Genomic DNA, 17,208 nt, shown 5'->3' with positions numbered 1-17,208 from the left:
CGGAAATGGAGGTTGGGTTGGTGGGGGGTGTGGACCTGACGAGGGAGTCGCGGAGGGAGTGGCCTTTCCGAAACGCTGATAGGGGAGGGGAGGGAAATATATCCCTGGTGGTGGGATCTGGCTGGTCTGTCCTGGGCTGAGCTGGACTGCGGAGTTGGGCTGTATTGGTCTGTGCTGTGCTACTCCAGCCCATCAGTGCACCTGAGGTGCTTGCCTGATTGTGTAGGTGCACACTGAACACAGGCAGAGAGTAGCTCAGAATGGAAGGTGTTGTTGTGAGTACCCTGGACTCTCCTTCAGCCCACTCCCATTGTTGTATGTGAAGGGTTTACCAACACTCTGCTAACGGACAGGGCACCGGATACAGACTTACACCTCACACATCACACCAAAACTACTAGTCATTGTCACAGGGATCTCTGCCCCTACATAGGGGCTGACATGAGGAAAAACTTTGTTACAAACAGCCCTTCAAGGTGATAGTGTGGTCATACCAAAGAACATCAGTTATAGCATCTTTACCTCTGATTAAAGAGGAGCACTGGTCATAGAGTGGGATTCCTGTAGGGTTACTCCTGTGGGGTTTGACTCAAGAAGGTAGAAGACAGAGGGTGGTGGTGGAGGGTTGTTTTTCAGACTGGAGGCCTGTGACCAGTGGAGTGCCACAAGGATCGGTGCTGGGTCCACTACTTTTTGTCATTTATATAAATGATTTGGATGTGAACATTGGAGGTATAGTTGGTAAGTTTGAAGATGACACTAAAATTGGAGGTGTAGTGGACAGCGAAGAAGGTTACTTCAAAGCACAATGGGATCTTGATCAGATGGGCCAATGGGCTGAGGAGTGGCAGATGGGGTTCAATTTAGACAAATGCGAGGTGCTCCATTTTGGAAAGGCAAATCAGAGCACAACTTATGCACTTAATGGTAAGGTCCTGAGGAGTGCTGCTGAACAAAGAGTCCTTGGAGTGCAGGTTCATAGCTCCTTGAAAGTGGAGTCGCAGGTAGATCGGATATTGAAGAAGGTGTTTGGAATGCTTGCCTTTATTGGTCAGAGTATTGAGTACAGGAGTTGGGAGGTCATGTTGCGGCTGGACAGGACATTGGTTGGGCCACTGTTGGAATATTGCGTGCAATTCTGGTCTCCCTCCTATCAGAAAGATGTTGTGAAACTTGAAAGGGATTTACAAGGATGTTGCCAGGGTTGGAGAGGTTGAGCTTTAGAGAGAAGCTGAACAGGGAGGTGGGGGAGTCCAGAACTTGAGGGCATAGGTTTGAAGGGAGAGGGGAAAGATATATAAGGGACCTACGGGGCAACTTTTTCACACAGAGGGTGGTGTGTGTGAAGCGAGCTGCCAAAGGAATTGTTGGAGACTGGTCCAACTGCAACATTTAAAAGGCATCTGGATAGGTGTATGAATAGGAAGTGTTTACAGGGATATGGGCCAAGTGCTGGCAGATGGAACTAGATCGGGTTGGGATATCTGATCGGCATGGACGGGTTGGATCGAAGGGTTTGTTTCTGTGCTGTCCATCTCTATGACTCTATGAGGAGAGATTGTGGAGGCTGCACCAGTTTTCTGTGGATTTTAGAGGAATAAGTGGTGATGATATGAAATTCTTACAGGGCATGATGGGCTGGAAAGCTCCCCATTTAGAAGGCAGTGTCTCAGAAGGAGAGGGAGGCTGTTTAGGCCTGAGATGAGGCAGGATGTCCATGCTCAGAGACTGGTGAATGTTTGGAATTCTCTGCTCCAGACTCACTCATTAAGGGTAAAAACCAAAGGAACTGCAGATGCTGTGAATCAGAAACAAAGACAGAAACATTTGGAAAAGCTGAGCAGGTCTGGCAGCACCTGTGGAGTGAAATCAGAGTTAACTTTTTGGGTTGAGTAATCCTTCCCTTAAAAGCTTTTCCAGCAATTTTTGTCTTTGTTTCAGTCACAGAGGGTGTTCAGCTGAGACTGAGAAATCTCTAAAAACTGACGATATGAAGTGATATGGGGAGAGAGTGGGGAAACAGCGTCAATATAGATCATCAGCCATGATTGACTCAATGACTGAACACGCTTGGTGAGCTGGTCTACTCTTGCTCCCATTTCCCATTAAAAGGAACTAGATCACAGCTTAAATTGCAGGGAAATAGGGACAAATGGGACTGACTGGATTTCTCAACAAATGGCCTCTTACTGTGTCATAACGAAATTGGATCTCCAGGTTGTTCAGCTCCAGTATTTAATTAAACCGTGGCTGATTTATGCCTTAACTCCATTTTCCTCTATCAATACAATGCAATTTCAGAAGGAAATTTCAATCGACCCCTAAGATCCACAGTCTTTGGGGGGAGGAGGCAGTCCCCTCGTTTTCAATCCCCTTCTGTATGGAGAAGGGTCTCCTCATTCCATGTCTAAAGTATCTGATTAAGAGTAATTCGGTGACCCCTTTTCCAGGGGTTGGCATTCCTGTTCAAGCGGATTTAACAGAGTGGAGGGGTCATTAGACTTTGCTCCATTGAAAACAACCTTTAACTAAAAATCCTAGATGAAGGGTCAGAGCCTTCTTGCGTCCCACAGAATTGGGGGGGGGACAATGATCAAGAAACAATCTCAGATGACGCCCAGCTTCAGTTGCCAAAAGACTCCTTTAAAATGAAGCCTCAATGATGAAAATCATTCAGTCATAGAGATGTCAGCATGGAAGCAGACCCTTCAGTCCAACTCATCCATGCCGACCTGATATCCCAAATTACAGATTACATTACAGTGTGGAAACAGGCCCTTCGGCCCAACAAGTCCACACCGACCCGCTGAAGCGCAACCCACCCAAACCCCTACATTTACCCCTTACCTAACACTACGGGTAATTTAGCATGGCCAATTCACCTGACCTGCACATCTTTGGACTGTGGGAGGAAACCCACGCAGACACGGGGAGAACGTGCAAACTCCACACAGTCAGTCGCCTGAGGCGGGAATAGAACCCGGGTCTCTGGCGCTGTGAGGCAGCAGTGCCAACCATTGTGCCACCATGTCGCCCAATCTAGTCCTATGTGCCAGCATTTGGCCCATATAGCCCCTCCCTATAGCCCCTCCCTATAGCTTAAACCCTCCAACCCTGGCAACATCCATGTAATTTCTTTTCTGTACTCTTTCAACTTTAACATCTTTCCTAGAGCAGGGAGGCCAGAATTGAAAGCAGTATCCCAAAACTGGTCTAACCAATGTCCTGTACAGCTGCCACATGACGTGCCAATTCCTATACTCAATGACTGACTAATAAAAGCAAGTGTATCAAACACCTTCTTCACTATCCTGTCTACCTGCAACTCTACTTTCAAGGAGCTATGAATCTGTACTCCGAGGTCTCTTTGTACAATTTGACCCAAGCTTTGTACAATTAGGACCACTGTTGGTTGTGCCATGTTACTGCCAGGTAACACTTCTCATCCATCTTATACCTTGTGCGACACTCAGTCACAGAACTGTTATGAATCAGGAGGCCATTCGGCCCATTGTACCTGCACCAGCTCTTCAAACGAGTATCATTACCTCATGCCTAACTTGTGCTTTTTCCTCAAAACCTTGCACACAATGTGACCTCGAAGTGTCGTGAGTCAGTGTGCCAGATCGCCAGTCACAGATATGTACGATACATAATTCTCCATCAGCTAAAATGCCCAAACTGTTAAATGAACAGATATTGGATTGGTTAAATCTGAAAATCAAGAAGGAGCAAACATAGGGAGCTAAGCCTCGTCTTATAAAAAAATCTCAGCACTAATATAACTAGTTGCTCACATCATTTTTTCCAATTGTTTTCCTTATGTTCCCGGCCAGGCAGAAAGAAATGAACTAATTCCTTCACATCAACGTTGTTGAATTGCTGTGAAAATCAAACTCCCCCACAAATAAGGTGGCACTCCAAGATGTAGCCAGAAGAAATTCCATGGTGAGAGACCAGAAAGCTGGGAATTTCCTGCACGTGTGCCAGTTGAACTGAATCTGAAAGATTTCTGTTCTATCCCTTATGGAACTTGTACAGAACAGTTCCTTAACAGGGAATAGCTGGCCTCACTGAAAGATGCATGACTGTCTTTGGGAGGAATTAGTCAGTCGTTTTAGCTTGTGGTTTCTCAGTTCCACAATCATGCAGCACAGACATAGTCACCATCTCTTGAGGTGATAGTAAAGTCTCTTATCTATTGTTAATTTAATGTCAAAAATCACAACACTAGGTTATAGTCCAACAGGTTTACTTGAAATTGCAAACTTTCAGAGCCCCTGCTCCTTCCTCTGGCAGCTGGTGAGAGAGAAGACATCGGACACAGAATTTGTAAGTAAAAGATCAGAGGGTCATATAACTTATGTGAATGTATTGAACAAACCGAGATGGCTGTTAAGTCTTTAATCAGTTAGAATGGAGGTGCATATTAATTCCAATTGATTAATATGTAAATCCCAGAATTTCTTTCAAGTCACTGCCCCAAGATAACTTCAGGTTTTATCAGAATTAAGGTGACACCTCGGGTCAGACAATGCATGTGAGGCCCTGTTTCAAGTCTGTTTGCACCTCATCCTGGAACCAGATTGGTTTTATTTCCAAAGTAGGAATTTATAAAATGCTACATTGACTGTCGTTTGATAGTCATTGAGGTTTGTTGAATATCTTTGCATAAGTTGGAGGACCCTTTGATCTTTTACTTACAAATTCTGTGACTGGTGTGTTCTTTCTCAGTAGCTGTACGAGGAAGGAGCGCGGGCTCCAAAAGCTTGCAGTTTCAAATACTATAACCTGGTGTTGTGAGATTTTTGACTTTGCCCACCCCAGTCCAACACCAGCACTTCCATATTATTTTAATGTAACTTGTTCGTCACATTCATGCCTCTTCTGCTGATGATCCATTAGTGGTTAACTCTTTGCTATTTAACACTAGCAAGCACTACAAACTAGCAATTGAAGGAGGCTTGGAGGTAGAAAATCTACTCAAATAAGTGGCTCACAGAACCAGCTGTCAGCATCTCTCCCAAGTGACCCGCACACCAATAACCTCATAAGCCACACTGTGAGTGTGTGACAGATTCAGAATGAGACAGGCGTCATGCAAGCTGCAGCTTTCAGTGTTCCTAACTCAGAGCCGACAGCAACAAAGCAGCAGAAGATGGATAAGTAACTGGTGCAGCAAGTTAAAAAAGGTTTAATATTTTCCATGGTTTATACCATGAGTCATAAACTTCAAAAATGCTGTCAGTTGGCACGGTTGAATGCTATTGGCAGATCTTCCAGTTGCTGAGGTTAATGATGCTGTACTTGGATTTATGATTTCTTATGGCATATGTGAAGCTATTGATGCGCTTGCCTAAGAATATCTTAAGATCATTCCTTTCGCTCTAAGAAATAGTTTAGCTGTTTATCCAAAAGTGACTGGTCTATTTACTTTCTTGGCAGCTGTACAAGAAAAGGCATTGAAAATTACTTCTTTGCAGGAACCCTCCCAACGTCAAAACTTGCCCTGGAGACATGACAGCAAGTATTATGGTAAATCTATAAGGAATTCTGATACCATAGATCCATGAATCCAGTTATAAAGAATCTCAGAACCCAAGTGTCAGATTCAGTTGGGTCACTCTGCTTCAAGTTGTTAAGACAGTGAGTAATTAGCATTTCTATCTCTTAAAACTGTAGCACAACCATCAGATCAAATACTCTAAAGTGTAATTGCGAAGATGGAGAGGAATTTTGTCAATTTCAGTTATCAAAGTGTAACTCAATGCAACCTTTTGAGGTAGGATTTCTATTGCAGTTTGAGCACAGGAATTCTACCTCAGCCTGTCTCCTTCAACAGGTCCAAACATTTCACTGGCTCTTCTTAACCGTCTGATTGCGACTTTTGGATCATTTTTATCCACAGAAAGGAGCTGACAAAAGAGCTTGTTTTAATTGCTGGCTTATTTCATGCAAAGTGGGGATTCGCACATATTTGGAACAAAGCAGGAGGGATAAAAACGCTGATCGGTTTGGCTTTGATGAAAATAAACCCGTTTGTCTGAGCCTACGGAATGCACAGCCCCGACTGACTCCGTTTGCATGCCTCCACATCCAGGTGTTTGCCAGGCCCCACCTTTTGGAAGTGATACACAAGGTAATAAAATGAGTGAGAGCCGCACAAATTGTCAGTCATTTTTTTTTAAACAGAAGGCGAAGATAACAAGCTTTGGCCAGGCCCAGAGACAGTGCAGGTTAGTTAGGGTTTAGCTTCAATCAAGCTAACTGACCCAGTGATGTGGGGAAGTGAAGTGTACTCACTCTATTTTTATATTATGTTCAAAAATGCTGTGCTTATTGAAGATGTTGAGTCCAATCACTTTATGTTCACTGACTACAAAATAAAGCAGCTTAGCAATTCATCTCTGGCTTTATCTTCCAAAGTGTTTTCTCAGTTGGCCTCATGAGACTTCGGAGTCAGATGAAATCAAGTTGCAAAAGAGTACTATCATTACACCATTAATAATGCAGTCATAGAGATGTACAGCATGGAAACAGACCCTTTGGTCCAACCCGCCCATGCCAACCAGGTATCCCAACCCAATCCAGTCCCACCTGCCAGCACTTGGCCCACATCCCTCTAAACACTTCGTATTCATATATCCGTCCAGATGGCTTTTAAATGTTGCAATTGTACCAGCCTCTACCACCTCCTCTGGCAGCTCATTCCATACATGTACCACCCTCTGTGTGAAAAGGTTTCTCCTTAGGCCCCTTTTATATTTTTCCCCTCTCACCCTAAACCTATGCCCTCTAATTCTGGACTCCCCCACTTTGTCTGTTTACCCTATCCAAGCCCCTTATGATTTTATAAACCTTTATAAGGTCACCCCTCAGCCTCTGACGCTCCAGGGAAAACAGCCCCAGCCTGTTCAGCCTCTCCCTATAGCTCAAATCCTCCAACCCTGGCAACATCCTTGGTAAATCTTTTCTGAACCCTTTCAAGTTTCACAACATCCATCCGATAGGAAGGAGACCAGAATCGCACGCAATATTCCAACAGTGGCCTAACCAACCTCCCGTACAGTTGCAATGTGACCTCCCAACTCCTATACTCAGTATTCTGACCAATAAAGGAAGGTGCACCAAATGCCTGTCGGTCAGTATCAGATAATGTAGACACATCCTTAAACACGAGACTCTCAGAGCATGCAGGGGAATGACTGGCACCACTGCACCAATAAGAATATTGAAGGTAAACCTGTAACTTTTGTAATTATTGCTTTTGCTCCCATGAAATCACTGAAGGTTTTACCTTAAAGTTAAAAGGTACTTGTTTATAACTTGCTTTAGATCAGAAAACACATAGATTGGAAAGGATTAGCAAGATGGAAGAGAAGCAACGGAGGGGAAAGGCGGGTTGACTTAGTTAGTACTATTGTGTGTGAGGTTTGCCAAAGTACAATGACCTGCACAGGCATCAGCTTTACTTTATTATGGAAAAGATCTTCCCTTGTGTCTCCTGTGTCAATAACATTCAGGATTCCTGAGAATAAAGTTTATCAAAGAATGACTTGCCAAATTAACGAAGCAACAAATGTAATGTACACTGGATAGGTTCATGCAATGATGTGGAGATGCTGGTCTTGGATTGGGGTGGACAAAGTCAGAAGATGCATGACACCAGGTTATAGTCCAACAGATTTAATTGAAACTGTAAGCTTTCGAAGCATTGCTCCTTTGTTAGGTGAAGACTGACGAAGGAGCAGTGCTCTGAAAGCTTCAAGTAAACCGGTGGAAAATAATCAAGCTCACGCAAAGCAGTCCATGATATCCAGTGCGACCTGTGTCAAGGTAGATTGAAAGGACTATTTTAATGAGTAGTTACTGGCTCAGAAACCACTACCATTCCATATAATTAACAAGCTGACACTAACGTGACCACTTACTGTGCACTTTCTAAAACTCTCCTTGCACTACCAGTCAATACCTGCACTGTTCATACTGCTTGTATTTGTAAAGTTCAGCTAGCACCTAATTTGCAATGTTTCTACAAGACCCATACGTATTTTTTTGTAATTACAAAAACTGCAGCTGCCTTTGCATCATCAATGAATTATATGCAGGTCAAATAATGTCTTTCTGCTACCATTGCATTGGCAGCAACTATATATTACAAGCTGCTATATATTGCAGTACCAAAATAAAACAACGAACTGCAAACGCTGGAGATCTGAAGCAATGACAGAACTTGTTTGTGAAACTCAGCAGGTCTGGCAGCATTTGTGGGTAGAAAGCAGATTAATGTTTTGAGTCTGGTTACTCTTCATCAAAAGTGCAGTTTCTGCTTTTGTTGTTGTATATTACTACATTAGCACAATCCCACATCTGCATTTTTGCATTACTGGCATCCATCTCTCGCTGCACTTGTGACTTTGCTGCCCGTACCTGGATGTGAGAATGCCTTTACTTTTGCCTGTGACATATTTTGAATAATCTTTGCAATATCCCAGTGTGTGGGGTAATGTGGCTCAGATGTTAGTACTCCAAGGATATGAGCACATAACCTAAGCTGACAATTCAATACAGAGGGAGTTCTGTATTGTCACAAATTTGTTTGATGACACTAAACCAAGGCTCTTTTGCCTGTTGAGGTGAGTGTGATCACAGCCATGGCACTTCCTGGAAGTTGCTCTTCCAAAGTTCTCGTCAACATTTGACCCTCAACCAACACCGTAGAAACTCTGATCATTCATGCAGTGTTTCCAAGCTGCCTGTCAGTACTTGCTTTCTGTCTTTTAACATATTTATCCCCTTGGAGTCATCATCAAAACCCATTGACCACATGAGCTTGGCACTACTATGTTAAAACAGCATCTCGATCTGAATCTGTGGTTCAGACAGGGACCTCGCAAGACAGTCAAGCAATGTGTGGGTGGGTGGGTGAGAGGTCTAGCAAAATAAATAAATACAGGCCAGTTTCCATATTGTCTTTTGTTAAATTTTGCACAAATTATATTGTGTAGTCATACAAAATGACACTAGAGACAAACTGTACATGGAGTCAGAGCCGCTCTGTTCTGACACATATTCTCTGTGTGTGGCAAAGCTCCAGAGCCCACAACACTAAAACTGCTGGAGTTTAACAACAAACACTGCTGCCAACTGTACAAAAATGAAAAAGGAACGACCGCTGCTTCTTCCGAGGCCAGACCTGCACACTGGCCGCACGCACAAGTTCCACTTGAGACTGTTTGGGTCATTGGGGGTCTTCAGTCATATCGATTCTCTGCTGCTGCTGCTGCTGCTTCACTCATCTCCCTCTGCTGCCTCTGGAGGAGCCTCGGCGTGGCCCAGGACCTGAGGCCTTGCCGCTCCTTCCCCAGTTGGGGCCACCCCTAGCTCCACCCCGAGGAGGGGGTCCTCCAGGGCTACTGAATCCGTCGTCTCGGTGAAAACCATCATGTCGGTCTCCCTCGTGCGAATTGCTACGGCCAGACTTGGGCATGCGGGGCGATGAGGCTGGCCCACTCCGCCCTGTAAAACAATCCATTGCAAGGACATCCATTAAATGGCATCCTGTGCTTAGCATTTCATAACAAGCCCTTTCGCAAAGCCAACAGCAACAGTATGGTGCTAACCTGATACTGGCAGCAGTGCACGGAACCCGCCTGAGACGTTCCAATTCAAGTGAAACATGAGTGAACAAAGAATCCCTTGAAGAGGAAAAGCTTCGGTACTTTGTTCAGACACCAGTGACTTTCTCACATCATCAGCGAAGACCAAATCTTCCACTTTGCCTGCCTCAGCACCCTGATGACAACCTTGGCTGTGCTACTCTGTACACCTTTGTGCGGTAACAGGGAGGGTAACAATCCCTTACTGCTACTGGACTACTCCATTACTGGACAGCACAAATTAGCAGGAGCTTGGTTTCCACAGCATTCCCTTCTGCCGTAAACCCTAGAAGGGCAGAGGGTGTTGCTTTCATTGTTCAGGTGGCCTACTGCTGGTGCAGTTTTGGATGGACACCCACCCAGACCGAAACTCACTATTCTCAACCAGGGGACCAGGTGCATCCTAATCCCTTTGATCAGGACTTCCTGCCCCGTCATTTCAGTCTCCTGCAGGGTGGAAGGGACACAACGCCTACGCTATGAAATGACGGGGGTCACTCCCTGTTGGCAGCCAGGAAGCGAGCGGTTCTGGTGAGAATCACTGGCACACTGTCACGTCCAGCCAAACCTGGCCATGTGAAGGGCAACAAAATGAACTGAAGCTTCATAGTACAGGCCCTTTACATTAAATCACAAGTTATATTCTGAGTAGGGACCTCTCAAATGTTAGATAACCAACGTGTAACAAATCTAAAAAAAATTGGCAATAACAATCAACATGTTTTAGTTCAAGGCAGCTTAAAAGGCCACAACCAGGTTACTTGTTGCAAACTCAGTGAGAATTATAGCTCCACGAAACGAGAAACAGCTTTCAAACACAGTCACATGGACGTGTATATCTATATATCCATGTATACAGTGGCTTAGACACACAATGTGGAAGGTGCACACACAACTGACCCTCTTGAGCCTACCACAGGGGCTCTGTTTACCTTTCCAAGGGACAATGTTTAATTGTGGAAGGTTAAGGGTCCTCCAGAACAAACCTGGTTCTCTGTTGGCATCATGGATTTCCCCTCGATCTCCTCGCCCTCCCCAGCCGTCGCGGTGACCTCCTGGAGACAGCGGCCTTTTCTCCGATTTCCGGCCTCCCTCGAAGCGAGGGAATTCTTCATGGCCAGGTAGAGGAAGGAGGCCCCCCCGCCCACCTGGAACATCAAAAATGAAACAAAGCATCAGCAGCAGAATCAATCCGGGGCGTCCTGTACCTCACTCTCATGCGGCAATCATGAGGTTAGAAAAAACGATTAAAGAGAAGATAGAAAGAAACGATTTCCTCTGGTAGGGCAAGTCTAGAATAAGAGGACAAAACCTTAAAACTAGAGCTTGGAGCTTTCAAACTGATACCTATAGATTAAGGTTGGGGGAGTTTTAAAATGAGGTGGGGCCTTGAGCGATAAAATGTATGAACTAAAAGAATTGCAGAGAAGGCATGAATGGGGACTCTTGTTCGTGTGTCCCAGTATACTTGTAGCAAATACGGTCAGTAGGGAGTGGGCAGCCGAAAAGAATAATCAATGAGTCAATGTTTTGAAAGCTTGCTCTGTAAATTTGTCAGCAATTAGATCTGTAATCCAACTTATTTTACTCACATCAGGAGTAGTCCTAAACCCCCAACAGCGTGAGATACAATAGGGTTCACGTGTGGCAGTTTCGACTTTGTGCATTTGCAATGCTTTTTTAAATTGGCCACACTTTTATTAATTCTACAACAGCTCAACACAGGCCCAACAAACTGCTGAAGTGAGATGAGACCCGTGCTCAGCTATACCTCGCACTGCTCCGCGACCCCGTCCTCTTCCTCCGGGGTCACGGCCCCTTACGTTCTCCTCCGCTTGCTCAAACTCCTCATCGCCCATGAACTCATCCATATTCATGAAAGCCTCTCTGCCTCGTGGACCGCGACCGTCGTGACGAGATCCCCCTCGAATGGGCCGGAACCTGCACAGAGAAGATTTGGCGTTTCACCCACATCTCTAGCTGTCTCAGAGACCTGACCGACTGTAACATTCCAGCTCCCACCAAGAACGGTACCAGCGAGTTCCAACGTTCTGCGCGGACAAGCTCTAAGCGTTAACATTTCAAGTTAGCACCAATCCTACTTTCCCAGCATTACAACCCGTCGCTGAAATAGGCAGGATGAGTTCCTCCTCATGTCACTTTTCAGCTGAGGTATTGTGGCGCACCAGGTATATTGGCCAACAAAGTCTAGATTAGAGTGGTGCTGGAAAAGCACAGCAGGTCAGGCAGCATCCGAGGAGCAGGAGAATCCACGTTTCGGGCAAAAACCCTTCATCAGGACTGAAGGCAGGGAGGCTCCAGGGCTGAGAGATAAATGGGCTCCCTGCCTTCAGTCCTGATGAAGGGTTTTTGCTTGAAACGTGGATTCTCCTGCTCCTCGGATGCTGCCTGACCTGCTGTGCTTTTCCAGCACCACTCTAATGTAGACTCTGACTTCCAGCACCTGCAGTCTTCACTTTTGCCCACATTGGCCAACAAAGTTGCTTTACTCTCCAAACCAATTGCTTCGATTGGTAAATACCCTTCATTTGATAATAACTAGTGCGATAGTCTATTAATAAAGCAATCCTCTCCAAAGTGCAATGCCGGGTTGAATACCTATACCCATGATTCTCTGAGATAAAATTTACCAAGGTGCAATTTAAGATTGTCCTTAGGAGACCATTAATCAAAGCTTGCACAACAGCCTGAAGGTAATCTGAAATAACAGACCAGAAATAAAAGAAGTTGACACAGAAGTATAAGTTTGAATAGGTCATATTCTGCACACAAGACAAGCATTTTAGGTCACTGTTTCATGGCTGAGCATTGGCTGGTCTCCTTACTGATTGGTACTGTGGATCATTCAGGGGATCTCAAAAACAAGTTTAAAGAATGAATCCAGAATGCAATGAGATGAGCGACCAGTGGGCGGCACGGTGGCACAGTGGTTAGCACTGCTGCCTCGCAGCGCCAGAGACCCGGGTTCAATTCCCGCCTCAGGCGACTGACTGTGTGGAGTTTGCACGTTCTCCCCGAGTCTGCGTGGGTTTCCTCCGGGTGCTCCGGTTTCCTCCCACAGTCCAAAGATGTGCAGGTCAGGTGAATTGGCCATGCTAAATTGCCCGTAGTGTTAGGTGTAGGGGTATGTGTGGGTTGCGCTTCGGCAGGTCGGTGTGGACTTGTTGGGCCAAAGGGCCTGTTTCCATACTGTAATGTAATGTAATCTAATCTAATCTTATGTCCTGGCAAATGCTGTCAAATCCTTTCAGATTAGTCAATAAATTAATTGTCCAGCTAATGAGGAAGGTGGTATGTAGCTTCACATACATAAGAAACAGACAAGCTAATTAATTTTAAATCTGCTGACAAGCCAAGGGTTCAACCCATTTACATGTCTTTGTTGCAGTTCCTCCACTTGGGTGTAAGTCTATTCATTTGTATGAAGTCAAGGTTAAAAAGATCAGGAAAGCGTTTTATTTCAACCAGGTCGATTCCAGGTATGAAGGGTCTATCTTATAAGGAGAGGTTGAATAGATTGGGACTGCACTTGTTGGAAATTAGAAGGAGAGGTGACCTTACTAAGACATACAAGATTCTTCGGGGGCTTGACAGGAGTGGGGGGGTGGGGGTAGAGACAGAAAGGTTATTTTCCCTTGAGGGAGACTTGAGGAGCAGAGGGCTTAAGACAAGGTTGTCCTTGTAAAAATGATGAACAGGAATACATCTTCTCAGAGGATAGTAAATCTGTGGAATTCTTTACCACAGAAGGCTGTAGAGGCTGGATTGTTAAACATATTCAATGCTGAGAAAGACAGATTTTTAATCAGTAAGGAAAGCTAGGGTTATGAGGAAAGACAGGAAAATGGAGTTGAGAATGATCAGATCAGCCATGAGCTCACGGAGTGGTGAAGCAGACTCAATGGGCTGAATGGCCTCCTTCTGCTCCTATGTCTTTTGGTCAGCATGTGTAAAAGATTTAACACTCATATGAAAATGAACTTACTTTTGTTAACAAGTACCTGGCAAGGATAGCTGGCTAGTAAGCATTATATGGAAGACAGCTAACAACACTAACGACAAGTTAGAGAGAACACTGCTTGTTATGCACACATTTGTTCACTATACTGAGACACAGAACAGGAAATTAAAGTCATTGCTGTTCTCTCAACAACCCCTTCCAGACAGCGGTTGTGCAGTACAAACTCCCATAACAGAACAGAAGAGGTGAAGGTACCTATGCATAATTGTAAATGCAAACACTCTCATAGGATATCTACTGGACAAAGGCAATAGCACAATCTCGCAAATGGCAAGAGCAGTACTGAGCACATCAGTGCTGGACACCAGCTACACAAAGATCATATCACTGTATTTGCAGCGTTAGTCAATATGCCATGGAAGCGTGAACAGGAAGTCTAGAAATGACATTACAGCTGTACAAAGCATTTGTACGGAGAGCAGTTCTGGATACCACACATTATGATGGATGTACTGGTTTTAAAGAGAGGGTAGGCTAAGTCTGAGATTGACAGATGCTTGCTAACCGAAGATATCAAGGGATATTGGGTGAAAGCAGGTATATGGAGTTAGATCACAGATCAACCAAGATCTGAATGAATGGCCGAGTATACTAGAGCGATTAGGTGTGTTAAAACTGTTCCAATGTTTCTAACCTTCATCCACGCCTTGGTTACCTCTAGACTTGACTGCTCCAATACTCTCCTGGTCAGTCTCCCACCTTCCATTCCCCATAATCTTCTACTCAGCTAAGCCTTTACTGTCTGTGGGGAGGAGATGCACGTTTTCCTCATGTCTACGTGGGTTTCTGCCGGATGTTCTGGTTTCTTTCCACAGTCCAAAGGTGTGCAAGCTATGAATTGGTCATGATAAATTACCCATAGTGTTCAGGGATGTTTCAGTTCTGTGCATTAGCCATGGGAAATGCAGGGTTACAGGGATAGGGTAGGGGAAATGGATGTGGGTGGGATGATCTTTGGAGGGTCGGTAAGGACTTGTTGGGCTGAATGGTCTGTTTCCACACTATAGGGATTCTTTGCCCATATCCTAACACATAGTCCCATTCACCTTATATCAATGTACTTGCTGAACCACACTGACTCCCAAACCAGGAACAACTCAATTTAGAAAAATTGTTTTGAAATCATTCCATGGCCTTGCCTCTCACTAACGTGGTAATCTCCTCCAGCCTTTCGTCTCTCCAACTCTGGTCTCCTGAACATCCCATGGAGTCATACAGCATGGAAACAAACTCTTCGGTCCAACCAGTCCATGCTAACCATGTTTCCAACTAAACCAGTCCCACCTGCCCGTGCTTGGCCCAATCCCTCCAAACCTTTCCTATTCATGTACTTATCCAAATGTCTTCTAAATGTTGTAACTGTACTGGCATCCACCAATTCCTCTGGCAGTACATTCCACAAACTACTCTGTAAAATAAAAATTGCTTCTCCCATCCTTCTCCTCTCACCATAAACATATGCCCCCAATCTTGAAATCCTCCATCATTCGGAAACCACGCCTGTCAATCACCTTGTCCATACCTCTCATGATTTTAAAAATCTCTATATGGTCACCCCTCAACCTCCTATGTTCCAGTGATTAATTGATTAATTAAGTAATTGATGTACTCTAGCTGGCTCTGCTTTCAGCTGCTTGGGTTGTAAATGCTGGTATTTCCTCTCCACACCTCTCTCTCTGTCTAATTTCTTTCTTCTTATTTTCCTTTAAGACATTCCTTAAAAGCTTTTGTGCATCTGTCCTAATATCTAATGTGGCTTGCATTTTTGGATACATTATAAGGCAATATTTTAAAAGGAGGAGCAAATGTTTAAAGGTTCCTACTAAATAGCAAGGCAGCAACAACCAAAAAAAATTACTTGACATGAGAAAATAAATTCTTTACTGCAGAACATTTGTCTGCTTCTGTGGTCACTGTCTCTGAGATAATAGAATGCTCCTTAGGGTCACGGCTGGTTAACTATTGATTTCCATCAGAAACAGCTTCCAGGAACTATTACTTTCCATTCTTGGATTTGCACTGTGTTATTAAGTGTTGCTTGCAGTGCCTCTGTGTTCACCCTTTAAACACTGACTCTCTCGCGCACTTCAACGTCAGATATTAAATGACAAAGCTACAAGTTATTTCTTTAAGGTGGTGAATGGACAGATAGAAGCCACTACTGGTTCCTCCGTGCAGACAGATTTCTTAAGGTGCTCTGCATTTGGTTCATTGACATCATTGTGCATCAATTTCTGTACTGAATTCCTACAGTCTGACCCAGTTAACCAAAGCAGAGTTAACTGTTTAAGATTGAACAGCGTAACTTTAGAGTGGCTGAAGTGTGGTACCGAGGTTTGTGTGTGGGTGGAATGACAGAGACTTGAACAGACAAAGGGGGATACCACCACAAACGCATCTTATCCCACACCAAGAAACAAGTGCAGACAATCTCCAGGTAGTCCAACAATTCTTGTAGCTTTATGGCTCAACTAACAGTAATGTAGCAGTGGCCATTATTAGACTGAACCCATAAGGTGAAACCAAATCCAAAAAGGTGGAAATATGTTTATATAGCGGTAGTTCTGGTGCATCCTGACTGTATCCAAGTGTTTGTAGTCCATAGGAGTTTATTAGACTTGGGTATTGGTGCTGATTGAGTCAGGTTAAGGAGTTTCGGTCAGATCATTTTGCCACTTACTCAAGTTGTAAATCATATTGCCTTGGGAAATGGAATATTCAGCAAATGGAGAGGATTGCTCATGGACCATCTGAGCAGTCCAAAACGTTGTGGCATATTTCTACATGACAATTATTATACATATGGGAAAAAACCTTGGTCTTGGATAAACAAGATCATGTCAACACCAATTTGTGGATAAATTCTACATTAGAACACACAAAGATCTCATTGAAACGGATCTTCATGCTTTGGGGCAGAATTCAACATTAAAGAAGCAATGTATGTTTTCAAACCATCAAGTTCAGAAACCACAAACAAGGTCAGTAAGTACAATACAACTGAGTTGCCTGGGTTTTGAGTGCTGGCCATAGGAGCTGGCCTGTACGGTGTACATCCCACAGCTTTGGTAATCCTGACAAGCGTCCTTAGTGTAAATATTCTGATGGTTAAACTGGTCATGAACATACCAACAGAAATAATTACTGTCATTCAATCAGGTACATCTTGAGCTATAAAGGGTCAAGTGGAAACAGCTGAAATGTGGGGCTGTGCACATTAACCATCACAAGGCAGCATCACTTCATTTGTGTTTGTAGATTGAGGTAGACAACATTACTCAAATAGACAATCCCCATCTCTCAGAGCAACTTTCAAAAGCTAGGAATAATGGATGCTTATCCTGGAGGTGGGGAACAGAATGAAACACCATTGGTGACTCCTGAAATAGCAATTCAGTTTATTCCTTAAGGAATAAGTCTTCCAATTCTTTCTGAAAAGTGTTATGATCTCAAGAACTGGAAAGACGTTTTAAAAGTCTTTGGCTGATTTGTCTGCTTAACCTTTGT

General features: G+C 44.2%; 1 protein-coding gene across 1 annotated transcript in view; it reads right to left on the bottom strand.

The window, feature by feature from the left end:
• Window positions 1-8,958: 8,958 nt before the first annotated feature.
• Window positions 8,959-17,208, bottom strand: part of wdr33 (WD repeat domain 33) — a 105,926-nt gene continuing 97,676 nt past the window's right edge. Inside the window, exons 19-21 of the mRNA XM_043701765.2 lie at window positions 11,431-11,600; window positions 10,646-10,807; window positions 8,959-9,519 (exon numbers count right to left, since the gene is read on the bottom strand). Of these exons, the coding sequence (XP_043557700.1) occupies window positions 9,296-9,519; window positions 10,646-10,807; window positions 11,431-11,600 (556 nt within the window). The 3' untranslated portion in view covers window positions 8,959-9,295. The remainder of the gene's footprint in view (window positions 9,520-10,645; window positions 10,808-11,430; window positions 11,601-17,208) is intronic.

This window comes from Chiloscyllium plagiosum, unplaced genomic scaffold (assembly GCF_037043375.1).
Source record: "Chiloscyllium plagiosum isolate Xiang-an unplaced genomic scaffold, Cpla_swu_hap1 HiC_scaffold_13, whole genome shotgun sequence".
NCBI classification, from domain to species: Eukaryota; Metazoa; Chordata; class Chondrichthyes; order Orectolobiformes; family Hemiscylliidae; genus Chiloscyllium; species Chiloscyllium plagiosum.
Note: the sequence above shows the minus strand (reverse complement) of the source record. Positions and strands in the feature narration are given on the sequence as shown.